This window comes from Artemia sp. Qi Xiang Cuo, chromosome 2 (genome assembly GCF_049724085.1).
Source record: "Artemia sp. Qi Xiang Cuo chromosome 2, ASM4972408v1, whole genome shotgun sequence".
Lineage (NCBI taxonomy): Eukaryota > Metazoa > Arthropoda > Branchiopoda > Anostraca > Artemiidae > Artemia > Artemia sp. Qi Xiang Cuo.
Window position 1 is genome coordinate 24,280,815 of NC_142795.1, and position 14,871 is coordinate 24,295,685.

Consider the following 14,871-nt stretch of genomic DNA (forward strand, 5'->3'; position numbering starts at 1 on the left):
TTAGAAACTCAGCTATCGTCTATGAATGACATCATGTGATGTCTTGAAGTATATGACGCACATAACGTCTTTGCAATTTATATGATGCCATGATTTACTACATGACGTCATTTGCAAAGTGCCGGGTGCCAGGGACCGAGCGAAGCTCGGTCTCCAGGTACAATAAATATACTTATCAAGGGTTTAAATTTTTTAAATATCATGTAGCAAGCTGTACAAAAAATGTGGTTCTATCCAGCCTTCTAAGGTTGCAATAAAACAAACGTCGATATGGATAGGCCACCCTTTACAGAAAAAGGATACACATTGCCCTCTGATTGCTCTTTTCGGCTATCCAAAGTCGGCCAAAAGAAGATCAGTTGTCGTTTCCGAATAGGGTGCGATGAGGTCATAAGAAAGGATTTAAAGGAAGATGGAACTTCTAGGAAGGGGGTAAGTAATTAATTTTTGAATAGATCGGAGTGGAGGAAGAGCGTGTACAGGTGTGTGTGTGCCTTGGTCCTACAGTCAGTTGATGTTAGTAGTAGTGGACTAAAGTATACTATAGTAGTATAGTGTAGCATAGTAGTAAACCACTGCCTTGCCTATTCGGTGTTGGTTTTTGTCTGTTCTCTTTGTTGCTAGACAATTATGTACAAACTATCAATGTAAAGACAATTAACAGTGTCCTCATTTTAATACCTATTTGTCGTAATATCAAAAAAGGAAGCAGATCCTTCTTTCTTTACTAATAATTGTTGTTACAGCTCTACTATTATTTTTTGGTACATTTCTTTTTTGCTTTTTTCTCATCTTACTATTAATGTTCTTCGTCAAATGCTGACAATTGCTTTCTATAGCTCCATTTTTCGTCATTGAACTAGTTTCGTTGACTTTGATCATTTCTGAGCAACACTAATCCATTAAGTATAAATCATCTGAGCACTGCTTTTAGTTGCGATTAATTAACAAACTTTGTAACTGGATTTTTGATGCACTTTTTTTTAATTAGTAGTAACATTACATACCACATGTACTCAATTCCAATTCATCAGCCACAAATGCAGCGACTTTTACACCATCTACTTCTTTTTCTTGTAAGATACCCGAGGGTAGAAGATAAACAAGAATGTCAAGGGACAACTTCAACAGTCCTGACTCGTGTAAAAAATTCGCATACTGATTTCTCAGCTCTGTTCTAGCATATGCACATTGTCTTAGGACTAACTTCCATGTAAGAAGGAAGCAAAGAAGGGTATGAACATCTTCATCGTTTATCTTTAGACATCCAGGCCTACAAATAAAAAAAAACACTTTTACACTTTCCATCATATTATCGTTTTAATCGTAAAATAGAGATTAGAGACTGTACCATGAGAAGGCTTTTTGTGCCATGGAACAGGCTTTTTTTTATTGAGCTTTAAATTAATTCCTTCATATATTCTATTATAAAACCATGAGAAGGCTTTTTATGGTTACAACCGTAAAAAAAGATTGCGGCAAGAAAACGCTTTTTTTATCATACCACGCAAAAATGCTTTCTTATTGACCCTTCAATTAATTCCTTTATACACCCTATTATAAAACCCATGAGAAGGTTTGTTCTTATCATACTACACACAAATGCTTTTTATTGAGCCTTCAATTAACTCCTTTATACACCCTATTATAAAACCCATGAGAAGGTTTTTTCCTATCATACCACACGAAACTGCTTTTTCATTGAGCCTTCATTAATTCCTTCACAAATTTATTTTAAACTTATGAAAAGGTTTTTTATGATTTTAGCTCAAAAAGAAATTTCTACAAATATTTTTTTCAAATACCTAGTGAAAAAGAGCAAAATTCAAAGAGGTTTAATTATACTTTAGTCTAATGAAAATTGCATACGTTTTAAGCAGTAAATAGCTTTAATAAAAATTCACAAAGAGAAAAAAAGAAAAAAGCCGTCAAATAGATTCCGCCAAAAGGACTGGCCTAGATATAATGAATTATTCGGCGACTGATGACCCTTTCGGAAAATCGATTTAGGAAAACACCTTTCAATTTTATTATTATAGTTACTTCATCAAAAAGCCCATGAAGCCTGCGAAATAGGTCATCAAAAAGCCCGCGAACCGGGCTTTTTGACGACCCTCGCGAGAGAGTAACATCATAAACGGAATTCCTGAAAATATTTCCTTCCTAGTTGGTTTACAAAAATAAAATAAAATAAATGAATAAAAAAAATTCAGCTTTATTTTCTTACAGTGCAAGCTACTACAGCACAGTAAAAATTCAGGATGTTTGGTCTGTTAGCAATTCAGAAATCACGTCATTTTGATGAAACTTTTAGGGTTCGCAATTATGTGAGTCTCCGCATAACCTTTTTCGGAATTGTACTAAAAATGGTTCATTTCACTTATTGATAGATAGTCTATCATCCATCCTAGGCAATTACTTTACTGCACCTCTTGAGTTCTGATTCACATTTCCTCGAAAATTTCTCATCAATCGTGCATTGTATTCTCGGACTTGATATCTGCATTCGTCGCTAAAAACTATCCCAATATTTTGCCATATATTATGCTTATTGTGCTTCCTACCTGCGGTTGTATCTTCTAATGAACAATAGAGTCTCGAGCTTCTACTCTAGATAATTACTGTATATTTCAATAATAAAATAACATTTTTAGCAATAAAATAAATAATTATTAAAACTCTTCTTGCTTCATTGTTCAAATATCTATCGACAAGTGAAAATGACATCATTTTTATACAATCATCAAAAAGGCTTATGCCAGCTTTGCCTCTCACTCAGATTATCTGCCTTGGCTTTTTCTCCAGTTAGCCATGGCTTGACTGCAACTTGATCTTAATTCAAAAATCAACGAACCCATGTCAAATTTGCCGATTTCCCTTACCTACATTCATCTGTCGCCTGGAGGCTGATCACCATGGGGAACTGATGCGGTTATCGGTACGGTCTGGTGGAAAGAGTAGACACGGCCCTTACCATGGTTTTCAAGGACCGACAAAAATGCACGGACATCGCTCAAGTGCAATACTCTTCGAAAGATTAACCCTATATCTCCGCTGAGGAATTCCAGGGTTTGTATCTTACTTATACAGAAAAGAAAACTCTTCCCGGCGCTCTCGCCAGCTTCCCATGACCAATTCTCGTTGCCGAGACGGATACGAGGATGCAAACGTTACCCCAACCAGGCTCCCAAATAAAAACGGGATGTCTTTTCACCCTTGCCACGAGCCTTGCGCTTTGCGATTAACACTTCGTGTCTCGTTCGTTCAATGCTCGTCTTGTGCTACCATTTCAGGTTGGGCTTAGGACCAACTGACTCATATCATTCTGACACTCTAGGCAGGTGGGCCCCCAATTAGGCTTTGGACACTTGTTGGCTTGCTAGTACAGCCGACATGTCGGTCAACCTGTATTTATTTGATTCTTTATTAGCGTACCTACCTGAGCTTATGAATTAGGTGCTAAGCCTCGCCTGACAGTCTGGGTGGGCTGGCCCTATTAGGCTTCGGACTGGACGCTTGTTTGCCAGCAATTCCAGGCGACTTAACGGTATGCATTTAACCTTTGCATTTTCTTTCTGAATCATAGTTTTATCCCGAATTGAACTGGGATTAAGAAACAGGACAATTCGAATATTTTTAAGTTTAAAAACTTCATTAAAAATTTCAGTTTTATGAAATTTCAATTTTGGTAGAAACTTTACAAGACCAACATAAAAAAAAAATTGACTCCACAGTACACAATCCTTATAATATAAAAGTTTCGAACCAGAAAATATATTTTTAAATTAATAGCTTCAAATAACAAACATCATTAACAGCAAAATAATCCTAACAATTATATCTTTTACATCCTCTAGGAATTGTAGTCCTAGATCCTCACTTATTCTTAGTGGCACTTAGTTCAGAGATGTGACTGTATTTCTTATGGAGAGGATATCATTTCTAGTGTTCTTTAAATGCAAGCAACAAATTATACTCTTTTTTAACTGATGTTTACCTGCATTAACTTACAACTAATTTTCATTCAAATTCCTGAAGCAGGGCAAGTCCATATATTTTGTTCAACACTTCATATTGCAGACCCTGGATTAGAGCTACACACGATCCATTTCAGAGAAAGGGCGTAGGATACGTCAGTGGACTTCAGTAGAAGAGCAGTTGTTTTGAGGAATATAATCTCAAAGACTACTTTAGACTAGCGTAGTCTAAAGTAGTGTAATATACTTAATTAACGCAAGTTTGCATTAATTAAACTTGCTCCTAACGCAAGTTTATTGGATCAACCCAAATCGGTGACTTTTGCCATCAGTTAGGAGGGTTTTCCACGTTCCGAAAGAACAACCTTCCGTGGGTCAGTGTTGGCTCCTCTTAGCTCCGAGCCAGGACTTGATTCAATTTTACACATAGTCAGGACTCAGGTGTATATACAAACAGTCATGCTAGATGATTGGATGCTACTTTTGCCCAAGAAAAGTCCTAATATAGATTACAAAAACAAGGTATCCGTAGTTTTACTATCAAAATTATCGATTAAATACTATATACTATTAAATATTAATAATTTAGATTAAATTAGAATTAAATTTTATGTAAGATTAAATAGTATTAGGAATTAAATCAAAAGGATAAAGAATAAAGATCCTCCAGAGCAATTGTTGGCGTATAGGGCGTCTCATTGACGTTTCAGTTGATGGGTCTTATTTACAGGGATGAGTAGGAAGCTTGTCGCTCAACCTTGCTGCGGCAGGGATCGAACCCCGGGCCCCGTAATGCCAAGCAGAGCATCAATTCACTCTGCTACAAGGTTAAAAATTCAATTAAAGACTTTTAATAATTACCTCAGTTTTAAATAATACTATTAAATGCTATTAAAATCACCTCGATGATCCAAATGCCTGTTTTATTTGATTGGCCAAATCTTTAAGAATATCAAATAGAGAAGCAGGAAGGGATACTGCTTTCGTCTCTTCATTATCCGCTTTAGAATTTTCATCAAGGATAACAATCTGTGGTATGACCCTAAAATAAAGTAGGAAAATTAGTAAATGAGATAATCTATGTTTCTAAACTATTGTAAAAAAAAGGAACTTATACATTTCTTAATTTGTGATTCGCGAAAACTGTTAGAGATTTCAAGAAGCCGTCACTTCCTCTTAAAAATAGGTTATCCACTGAAAAATTACAATAAAAATCGGTGGGGGCGGGGGGTATTCTTCTTCACAGTGGTCCTTCGGATTATCCAAAGAAGAGCTTCAATCGTAATAAATACTAGAAGCAGAATAGAGCTAATGACTACGTAGTTTGCTGCACAAATCCTATTAGAAACACTGAAGGTTTGTTGACTTGAATATCAGAGTCAATATATATATATATATATATATATATATATATATATATATATATATATATATATATATATATATATATATATATATATATATATATATATATATATATATATATATATATATATATATATATATATATATATATATATATATATATATATATATATATATATATATATATATATATATAATCAGGCCCGTATCCACGGGAGGGGGGGGGCAGTTACCCCGTTTGAACCCCCCCCCCCCCAAAAAAAAAAAAATTGACCGAGGCGAAAATTAGTCTAAAAAACACCTTTAAAGACAAAACCTTGCCAGAAAAAAAAAATGCTCACATACTGAATCCTATTGCATTTTGTGGGTAAACGGTTGTGCAGTCGCTTACGCAATTACTAATTGCGTTCCTAATTTACTTTCCCATTAATGCTAATTTACTATGCAAGGTCAGGTGAACATGGGGTTACCTAATTACCAATTAGGTAACCCCATGTTCACCTGACCTTGCATAGTAATTTAAGATTAATGGGCGCTCGAGGTAAATGTTATAAGAAGAGGGTGCAAGATTGTCAGTTCATTTCAGTTCAATTCCAGACGTGGATAAGAGAATAGCGAGTTTCAACATGAAGAGGAAGTGTGACATTACGTCGTTTTTCCCGCCCAAGCGGACCAGGTATATTTCTGACTGTGGCGTTAGCGGGACATCTACGGAGCATTCATCTGCACCTGTGGATCTGGAGGGCATTGAAGCTATCGTCGAAGCTTCTGAATCACGCACACTGGAACCAACCACGACGCAACAAGCACCTATACCAACCCAGTCTTTGTCGTCGTTTGCAAATGACATCAGTCGTTGGCTCTTGGACTCCAGATATCTCCTACATTTTTACAGTATCCGAAAAACGGAGGCTGAAGTTTCAGTAAACTTGGATCGCTCGTTTCAGTTGATTGTCCTACTCTCCGTCTGAGAACGCTACTTTTTGCAGATTTTGCGTTCTGTTCGTCAGAGACAGCTGGCAACGACTGCCACCAGCACTTGGGGAATCTAGTCACCAAACCATTCAGGAACTGGAAGGATGCGATAGAGCGCTTCACAGCTCACCAGAGAGCACAGTTTCTAAGAAACTGCACCATATCGGCTGGAAACTTCATTTCTGTCTCGGAGAGAAGGCAGGACAATATCTTGCACCAACTAGACGCGGCGAGAAAAGCGCGGGTTCAAGAAAATCGCCAGAAATTGTGACCAATTGTTGAGACAGTGATATTTTGTGGGCGGCAACAGCTTGCCCTTCGTGGTACCAACTATTCCGGCCCCATTTCGTTCTCGGAACCAGAACCTTCTCGCAATGATGGCAACTTCCGAGCACTACTGCGGCTGAGGGCGAGAAACGGTGGCGATGTTCAGCAGAACCATCTTCTTTCTGCGGCCAGAAATGCCACTATCTTTCTTCCATCATCCAGAATGGTATTATCACCGCATCCGGGGAGCTCCTTCAGCAGTATATTGTGGAAAGAGTAAACGCAAGTCCATGCTTTTCGGTGCTTGCCAATAAAACGGCGGACGTTTCGAATACCGAACAGCTGTCTGTTAGTGTCCGCTACACTTTCAAAGGGAACCTACATGAGGACTTCCTTGGTTTTACCCCAGTTTCTGATTTGACTGGGCAAGGGCTGGCTTCATCAATCCTGCAATTTCTCGAAAGCCTTGGTCTTAACCTGAACAAGATGGTTAGTCAGGGATATAATGGTGCAGCAGCGATGAGTGGGCATCTTATGGGTGTCCAGGTCGTTATACGTGAAAATTATCCGAAGGCGCTTTGCGCCCATTGTAGTGCGCACAGTCTCAACTTGGTCATCTCATCTGTATGCTCTATTCCGGCGTTTAAGCATTTCTTCGGTGTCTTGTCACAAGTCTGTAGTTTTTACTATACTTCCCCACTCAGGACACAGAATTTAAAAGAGAAGATAAACGAAATACTACCGGATTCGAGAAAACATACTTTAACCGGACTCTGCGAAATAAGATGGGTGGAGGGCCACGATTCAGTCGTGCGTTTTCTTGAGCTATACCGACCAATCCTGCGATCCCTGGAAGCTCTTGAAGAGAACGGAAATGCAGAAACGTCTGCAAAAGCGGCGCAGTTGCTGGAGACGATGAACCAATCGCAATTTTTGTGTGTCTCCATTTGGTCAAAGAGCTTTTATGCCTTACGCTTCCACTGTGCAAGACTCTCAGTCAGTTGACTGTGATTTGGCAGCTGCATGCAGGCATGTGGAAACTGTCCTTTCAAAAACAAAGGAAATGCGACGAATGCTGCTACTGCTTTCACCTCTATTTTCGACGAAGCTCAGCGTTTTGCCAGCAACTTAGGACTGGAGATGACTCGTCCAAGGACGAGAGGTGGCCGGAGTATGCATGCAGACGATCCAGCCTTCTCAACCACTATAGAGCCTCGCTCTTTATCCCTTTCCTGGACCACTTCTCTTCCGAGCTGAAACAATGATTTGAGTTTCACCAGAAACTGAAGTCAAATCTCTTTGTCCTTTTTCCTGCCAAAATTGTTTCTGTCGATCTTAACGCATTAAACCTGGTGTCATTGGCTGAATTGTATGGCGATATTCTTCCCGAACCAGACTGTCTGAAGCAAGAGCTATGGCGCATCAAGTCGGAGAATGTTCCGGCATCAGAGAGGCCTACTTGTGCTGTGTCTTCGCCTCAGGCATGCGAAGCCGCCTTTTTTCCAAATGTTTTTCTTCTTCTGGCTGTTCTTGCGACGTTACCTGTTAGCACTGCTACTCCGGAAAAAATGTTTCTCAACGCTCAGAAGGCTCAAAACCTGGCTGAGAAATTGACAGGAGAAGAACGACTGAATGGCCTAGCCCTCCTTGCAGTCCATAGGGACGTTGACATCTGCCCTGACAAAGTCATCGACATTTTTGCAGGGAAGAAAAATCGTCACCTGGTGTTCGTTTTATAGATATTGGCTGTACTATTGGTTTGCTTCGCCCTTACTTTTAGCTAAAAAAAAAAAAAAACTAATGAAGATTTTGACTATTTCTACTGTTTGGCTTCTTTTTGCGTTAACTGTTTTTGCTGTCTACCCCCCCCCCCCAAAAAAATAGCTTTTTGCGTTACTGTAAAAAAAAAAAAAAAAAAAAAAAAAAAAAAAAAAAAACGCCACTTAAAGATTTACGAAAGTATGCCTAGTGGACGCGTCCTCGTTCGCAAGGGGCGGACTAACGGTCTCGAGCTAACGTAATGTTGCTCGAGACTATCAGACAAAGTCCACGGGAAAAAATCGGTAACCCCCCCCCCCCCGAACAAAAATCCTGGATACGGCCCTTTGTATTACCAGTGATCGTATTTTAAAATTTAAAAGTATTTGGAGAATAGCACCTGGAAACTCCCTCCCCCACCAAAGACATCTCAAACGTCATGCTTTCCCCCACAGATTTAATCTCATTCTGAACAAAGTTATCCTTTGCCCTATATTTATATCAATTACCTAATTGATTTATTCTGATTACATATACAAAGAGTCGGAAAGAGATGTGTAAGTCAAATTCATTTAATATGGAAAACGCTCCGCCCCCTCCCCCTGACAATTAAAGGCGCAGAAAATTTTCCCCAAGCATAAAATAGCGAGACTATTTTTAAATTTTAAAAGTATTTTATTAAGTTGAATGCCAAACTAGCGGAACTGTTGGATACCAAATTCAGAGAATTTATCAAAAAAGAAATTTTATAATTACGGAAGTGTGTTAGATGACAGAATTCATAATTAACTAATCCATTAATAGAATATCAAGAAATGTGAATAATGTAACCAGAAAGGACAGTCAAGTATTTGTTTTTACGGAGTCCCTAGTTTCAGTCAGCGCGAAAAGTATTAAAAGGACCAGGGGTGGGGGGGGGGGGAGATGTGTTATATCAAAAGCCTTCGCAAGAACTTTTTAAAATTTCTTGGAGATCTGATGAAGCAGTGGATTAGCGCATACAGGACCCACAGACATACAGACATACATTCTATTATACACATACAGATACCAGCTTATCCATCTCCCGTTGCTGCGATCTTAAAAAAAGAAAATTCAAGGAACCTCCCCTCCAAAAAAAAACAAAATTCCCCTCCAAGGCAAACTCCTCAGCGTAATTTTCCCGTGGACCCCGCACCTTCCCCACAGAAAATTCCTCCCATGCCTTATAACGGTCGCATTTTTAAACTTAAAAGTATTTGAAGGATTTTCCCTAGAATATTCACCCGTCGAGCATTCTATTACCAGGAAATTCCCTCCGAAAATAAATCCAAACGCGCAATAACGCACTGAATCGATAAGCACGAACATCGACTTTCTTCAAACGTCATGCTTTTCGCAACAGAGTTAATCCCAGACTGAATAAGGTTGTCCTTACACTACATTTATTTAAATTACTTAATTAATTTATTTTGATCGCATAAGCAGAGTCAGAAAAAGTTTCTACAAATCAAATTCATTTTAAAATGAAAAATCCCCCCAGGGAATTTCCCTGCAGAGGATTTCCCCCACATATATATATATATATATATATATATATATATATATATATATATATATATATATATATATATATATATATATATATATATACATTTATTCATTTATATTTTACTATTATTACTTATCAAAGCCGATGTCTAAGGGTAAGAGAGGGAGTATTGTGTGCCTATCAGTGTCATATATATTAAAGTATCTATTTAAAATTTACTTTTTAGCCAAGTTGTAAGATATGACTTGACTTCCCCGCTTTTTGCTTCTAATAAAAGAGAGAATCTTCTTCAATACACCAAGCCAATGTGACTTCATATTGCTTAGCTCATCGAGCTTCTTATCCGTCATTTGCTCGGCAGGGAATGATGATACATGTTTGGCTACTACATTCACAAAGATGTCTAGTTTCTGTGAGTCCACCATTTCGTTTTGCCCTGAAAAGTAATTTCAATTTACACTGTTAAAGGAGCAAAAGCAAAAAGAACAATACTCTCCCCTTCTGTGGTCATCTTTTTTGTGCAAAAGTAGGGCTGTTTCACTTTATTGAACCACAGTTATATGAGAATATCGAATCTGCTTGATTGAGGACAAAATTGGGATCCCAATTAAAGTAATAAACCGTCATAAATCACGCATTGATTAACCCATGGATCAAAAACCAGATAATCAGATTTTCATTCAGGGAGTTGTTGAACTGCGTGAATGAAACATTCAGGGATGAAATCCGTCCCGAATTAGGGCCTGGGAAGATACTCCCAGGCTCTTATATTAGCCACTTTTCAACTTGCAAGGCTTTTAAAATTTAATGAACTACCTCCATCTTCCCGTAGAAATAATATATTGCTTTTTAAAGTTTGTTTTAGTCAGCACTTGCAGAAATCTCGGTCTTGATTTCGGACTCCAACTCTAAGTCTTGAATTAAAATCAACATGATAGACTATGATAAAAAAAAACTGAGAACCATGGCTAATTAGAAAAAAAAACCAAGACAAATAGTTTCAGTGAAAGACAAAGCTGGCATAAGCCTTTTTCAGAATTGCATAAAAATGATGTCATTTCACTTGTTGATAGATTTTGAATTTGGTAAGAATCTGAGCGGAATTCAGAACCATTAGCTTACAAAAACGCTTGGCTTACGGAATTCACAGAAATTGGCTTACAAAAATGTGCCAAATATGTAAACAAATAAAACTGAAGCATATCTTTTTTACCAATGAATTATAGGAAAGTAATGTCTCTTTTTCTCTTGGGCAACCCTTCTACCGAATAAAAAGGCAACAAAAAAGTAATTTATCTTTCTCTCTTTGACCACCTTTCTACCAAATAAAAAGCAACATAATTATATCAGTATAAAGTAACCTCTCTTTTTTCTCTTTGTCCGCATTCCTACCGAATAAAAAACTTGACTTAATCCTCAACCCGGGGTAGTATTAAGAGCGTCACCAGCCTTCTCCACGATACGCGGTCAGCAGCAAGGGCCCTTGCATCTGACAGTGGAATTCCAGCCTAGTCCAGGAATTTCCCAAGTCTCTCCTTCCTCTTGGATGTTTCGAGCCGCTACTGATTGGTTGAACGTCATAAAGAATCCGCTAGGCCGCATGGTGCTAAAAGAGGGACTGGGAAGTCATACCTTGCAGACGGTCACCGCTAACAAAAGTCTGTCCATCAGATTTCCTTAATTCTCGGGAACCACTTAGATTGAAGAGTATCGAGATGGCGCTGGAAATCTGCAGTTGCAGATCCAGTCTCAGCTCCGTACAGCAGGTTAGAACAGACTGAAGCTCCAAGGATCTTCACTTTGGTAGCTCGTTTTCTCATCGGCTTCTTCCAAACCTGGCTCAGGCTACCACAGCAGAGTTTCATACATCTTACTCTCTATTTAGATGGATAGATTAAAAACTTAGAGGATTAAAACAGGCAAAATAGTCACATCTCAGACCACTACATTCTGTGGGTAAATCTGGTTTTAGAGCATCACTGGTAAAAATTAAACCACTGCATTTCGGAGAACGCAACGATTTACACTGATTTCAGCTCTAACGCTGAACTATTTATAAAAAAAAAAATTGAACCGAAAAATCAAGGGTAGTTTAATTGCTAAAAGCATTATGCATATTGTCATTCCGTAGTGTAAACTACTTAACATAAGAATATAAAAGGATATACCTTGTATGATTCGTCAGCTAAAAATAACCTACCATTCGGAATTCAATTTTACACTCTTATGGGCGTTAAGTAAGCTAATGTGAACGGCAAGAAAAATCAACGTAAATCCGGCGTTAGAGGTAAAAATGGTGTTGTAGTTCTGTAGTTCTGATCTGTTTCCCATTTATCTTTAGCTTACTTCTTGCTCTTTCGCTTACTGCACGAATATGATTCGATATTAAAGAAAGGATTGTCCGAGAAGCGAAACTTTACTCTATACTTACTTAAGAGATCCAGAATAAGCGTCCATGCTGGGCTGCATATAGCTCCAGCAAAAAGTTCATTCCAATTCTTCAACATACTATCAGGTACACGTTTCAACAAATCTGGGTTTAGATTAAGTTTCTCAATTAACAGACAGGTATCTCCCAGCAGCATCATGACAGCACCGCCAAAGCTCAAAGTTCCAATTGACAGCTCATCAAACTCTTTTCTGAAATTTATTAAAAACTTACAAAATCAACTTAGAGAGGTTTCGTAATTTGAAGTAAACGACAAACTGACTTTCATAGTGGTATTTTTTTTAACCTAATTTTCCATTGCTTTCAAGTTCAAAAAATCTGGTACAACATCTCAGCCAAAAACCAAAGTTGACCTTCTTTAGATAATAGAAAAGAATTTTTTTTTTGTCCTATGTGTTGTTTGCCTTTGTTGGTAAGAAACACATCGCTGATCTGTTTTCCTAGTAAAAAAAGAAAGAAAAATATAACTTTTGCGTCCTGTGCGCAGTTTGCCTACAGCAGCAAGTTCAGCCACGATCATTACGCTTGGAAAAAATTGTCATTGATTTTTTATCCCAGGAGAAAAATCCTTTTTTTCGGTCCTCTACGTGGTTTGCTTTTAATGGAAAGTTCACAAACAATGACTAAGCCTAAAAATGTAACTTTACTTTTTTTAAAAGCAGGTTTAAAAGTATATTTTCTGTTCTGTTTTTAAATTTGTCTAAATCATTTTTCTGTGGTTTATCATTACATTCAACATTTCAAATGTTCCATCAGCATAGTGTAAACAAAATACCGTTTTTAAATGCAAATAGACTGTAACTTGTGCATCAAGACTGACCACTGCTTCTTAGTCAGCACAGTAGCGCTGATTCAGCAAAGAGTGATCTGCCCTAGCATTCAATTACAACAGGGCTCCTAGCCACCAATTCCAACAGGGCTCCTACGAACCAATTCCACCGGGGGCCTAGCATCCAATTTCACCGTCAAGACGTTAAGAGACATTTCAAGACGTTTTTTAAGACATTTTTCTTCAAGATTTCTTTGGATGTTATGTAATAGGAGTATTTACTTATGTTAAAGATGACGCAATCTCGCATTACATGCTAGACTTCAGGGGCCCGTGGTGGATTCCCACTTGCAACTGAGGAGGGCGCACACGTGGAGTGTTACGTAATGACAATGCACACGTGGGTTGATATATATAATACTTTAAGAGATTTTATTTTCTTTTAATAAGTTTTTTCTCAGGGAACATTTAGATTCCGAAGATTTTGGTCACTTTAGGATTCGAGAGATATTTCCCCTCAATGGAACGACACGTTAACCAATGGATCGTTCAGCAAGCATGCCCGCATGTTTGCTGAACCCAAGTGAACATAGCTTAAAATCAGTTAACAAAAGTTTTTTTTTGTATTTTGTAAGAGTTATTTCTGTTTTGTTGGAAATTTTTGTATTCTATATGAAGTATTTGGGGTATTGTTAGAATTTTTGTGTTTTGTAGCAAGTATTTTGTGCTCTGCACCAACTATTTTACATTCTGTTAGAACTATTTTAAAGGATGTAGAGTATTTTTGTATTTTGTAAGAATTATTTCTGTTTTGTAAGAATTACTTTGGATTATGTCTGAACCTTTTTGCATTCTATATGAAGTAGTTGGGATGTTATTAGGAATTTTGTGTTTTGTAGCAAGTAATTTGTGTTCTGCACCAACTATTTTTCATTCTGTTAGAACTATTTAAGAATTGTGCAAAGTATTTTTGTATTTCGTAGGAATAATTTTTTTTATTTTTGGAATTTATTTTTGATTATGTTTGAACTTTTTGTATTCTAAAAGAAGTATATGGGATGTTGTTTGAAGTTTTCGGTTTTGTAGCGAATATTTTGTGTTCTACACCAACTATTTTTCATTCTGTTAGGACTATTTTAGAATTGTGCAAAGTATTTTTGTATTTTGTAAGAATTATTTCTGTTTTGCCGAAATTATTTTGGATTGTGTTCGAACTTTTTAAATTCTATAAGAAGCATTTGGGCTGTTGTTAGAACTTTTGTGTTTTGTAGCAAGTATTTTGTGTTCTGCACCAACTATTATTCATTCTGTTAGAACTGTTTTAGAATTGTGCAAAGTATTAGTGAATATCGTAAGAATTCTTTGTTTTGCAGAAATTACTTTGGAATACGTTGTAACTTTTTTTTTTTTAAAAGAAGTAGTTAGCATGTTTAGAATTTTAGTGTTTTGGAGCAAGTATTTTGTGTTACGCACCAACTATTTTTCATTCTGTTGGAACTATTTTAGAATTTTGCAAGGTATAATTGTATTTCCGTAGAATAATTTTTGTGTTGAAGGAATTATTTTGGAATATGTTTGAACTTTTTTATTTAGGGTGTAAGTATTTAGGGTGTTGTTAGAAGGGATGTGTTTTGTGTCACGCATTTGGTACCTTGTACCAAGCGTTTTTATTTCGCTTAAAAATATTTTAGAATTGTGCAAAGTATTTTTGTATTTTTAAGACTTATTTTGGATTATGTTTGACCTTTTTGTATTCTAGAAAAAGTATTTGGTGTGTTGT

At 37.1% G+C, this 14,871-nt stretch overlaps 1 protein-coding gene across 1 annotated transcript in view; it reads right to left on the minus strand.

The window, feature by feature from the left end:
- Window positions 1-14,871, minus strand: part of Ltn1 (E3 ubiquitin-protein ligase listerin) — a 131,814-nt gene that overhangs the window by 44,014 nt on the left and 72,929 nt on the right. The window contains exons 11-14 of the mRNA XM_089106012.1: window positions 12,305-12,513; window positions 10,093-10,309; window positions 4,879-5,019; window positions 1,008-1,273 (exon numbers count right to left, since the gene is read on the minus strand). Of these exons, the coding sequence (XP_088962138.1) occupies window positions 1,008-1,273; window positions 4,879-5,019; window positions 10,093-10,309; window positions 12,305-12,513 (833 nt within the window). The remainder of the gene's footprint in view (window positions 1-1,007; window positions 1,274-4,878; window positions 5,020-10,092; window positions 10,310-12,304; window positions 12,514-14,871) is intronic.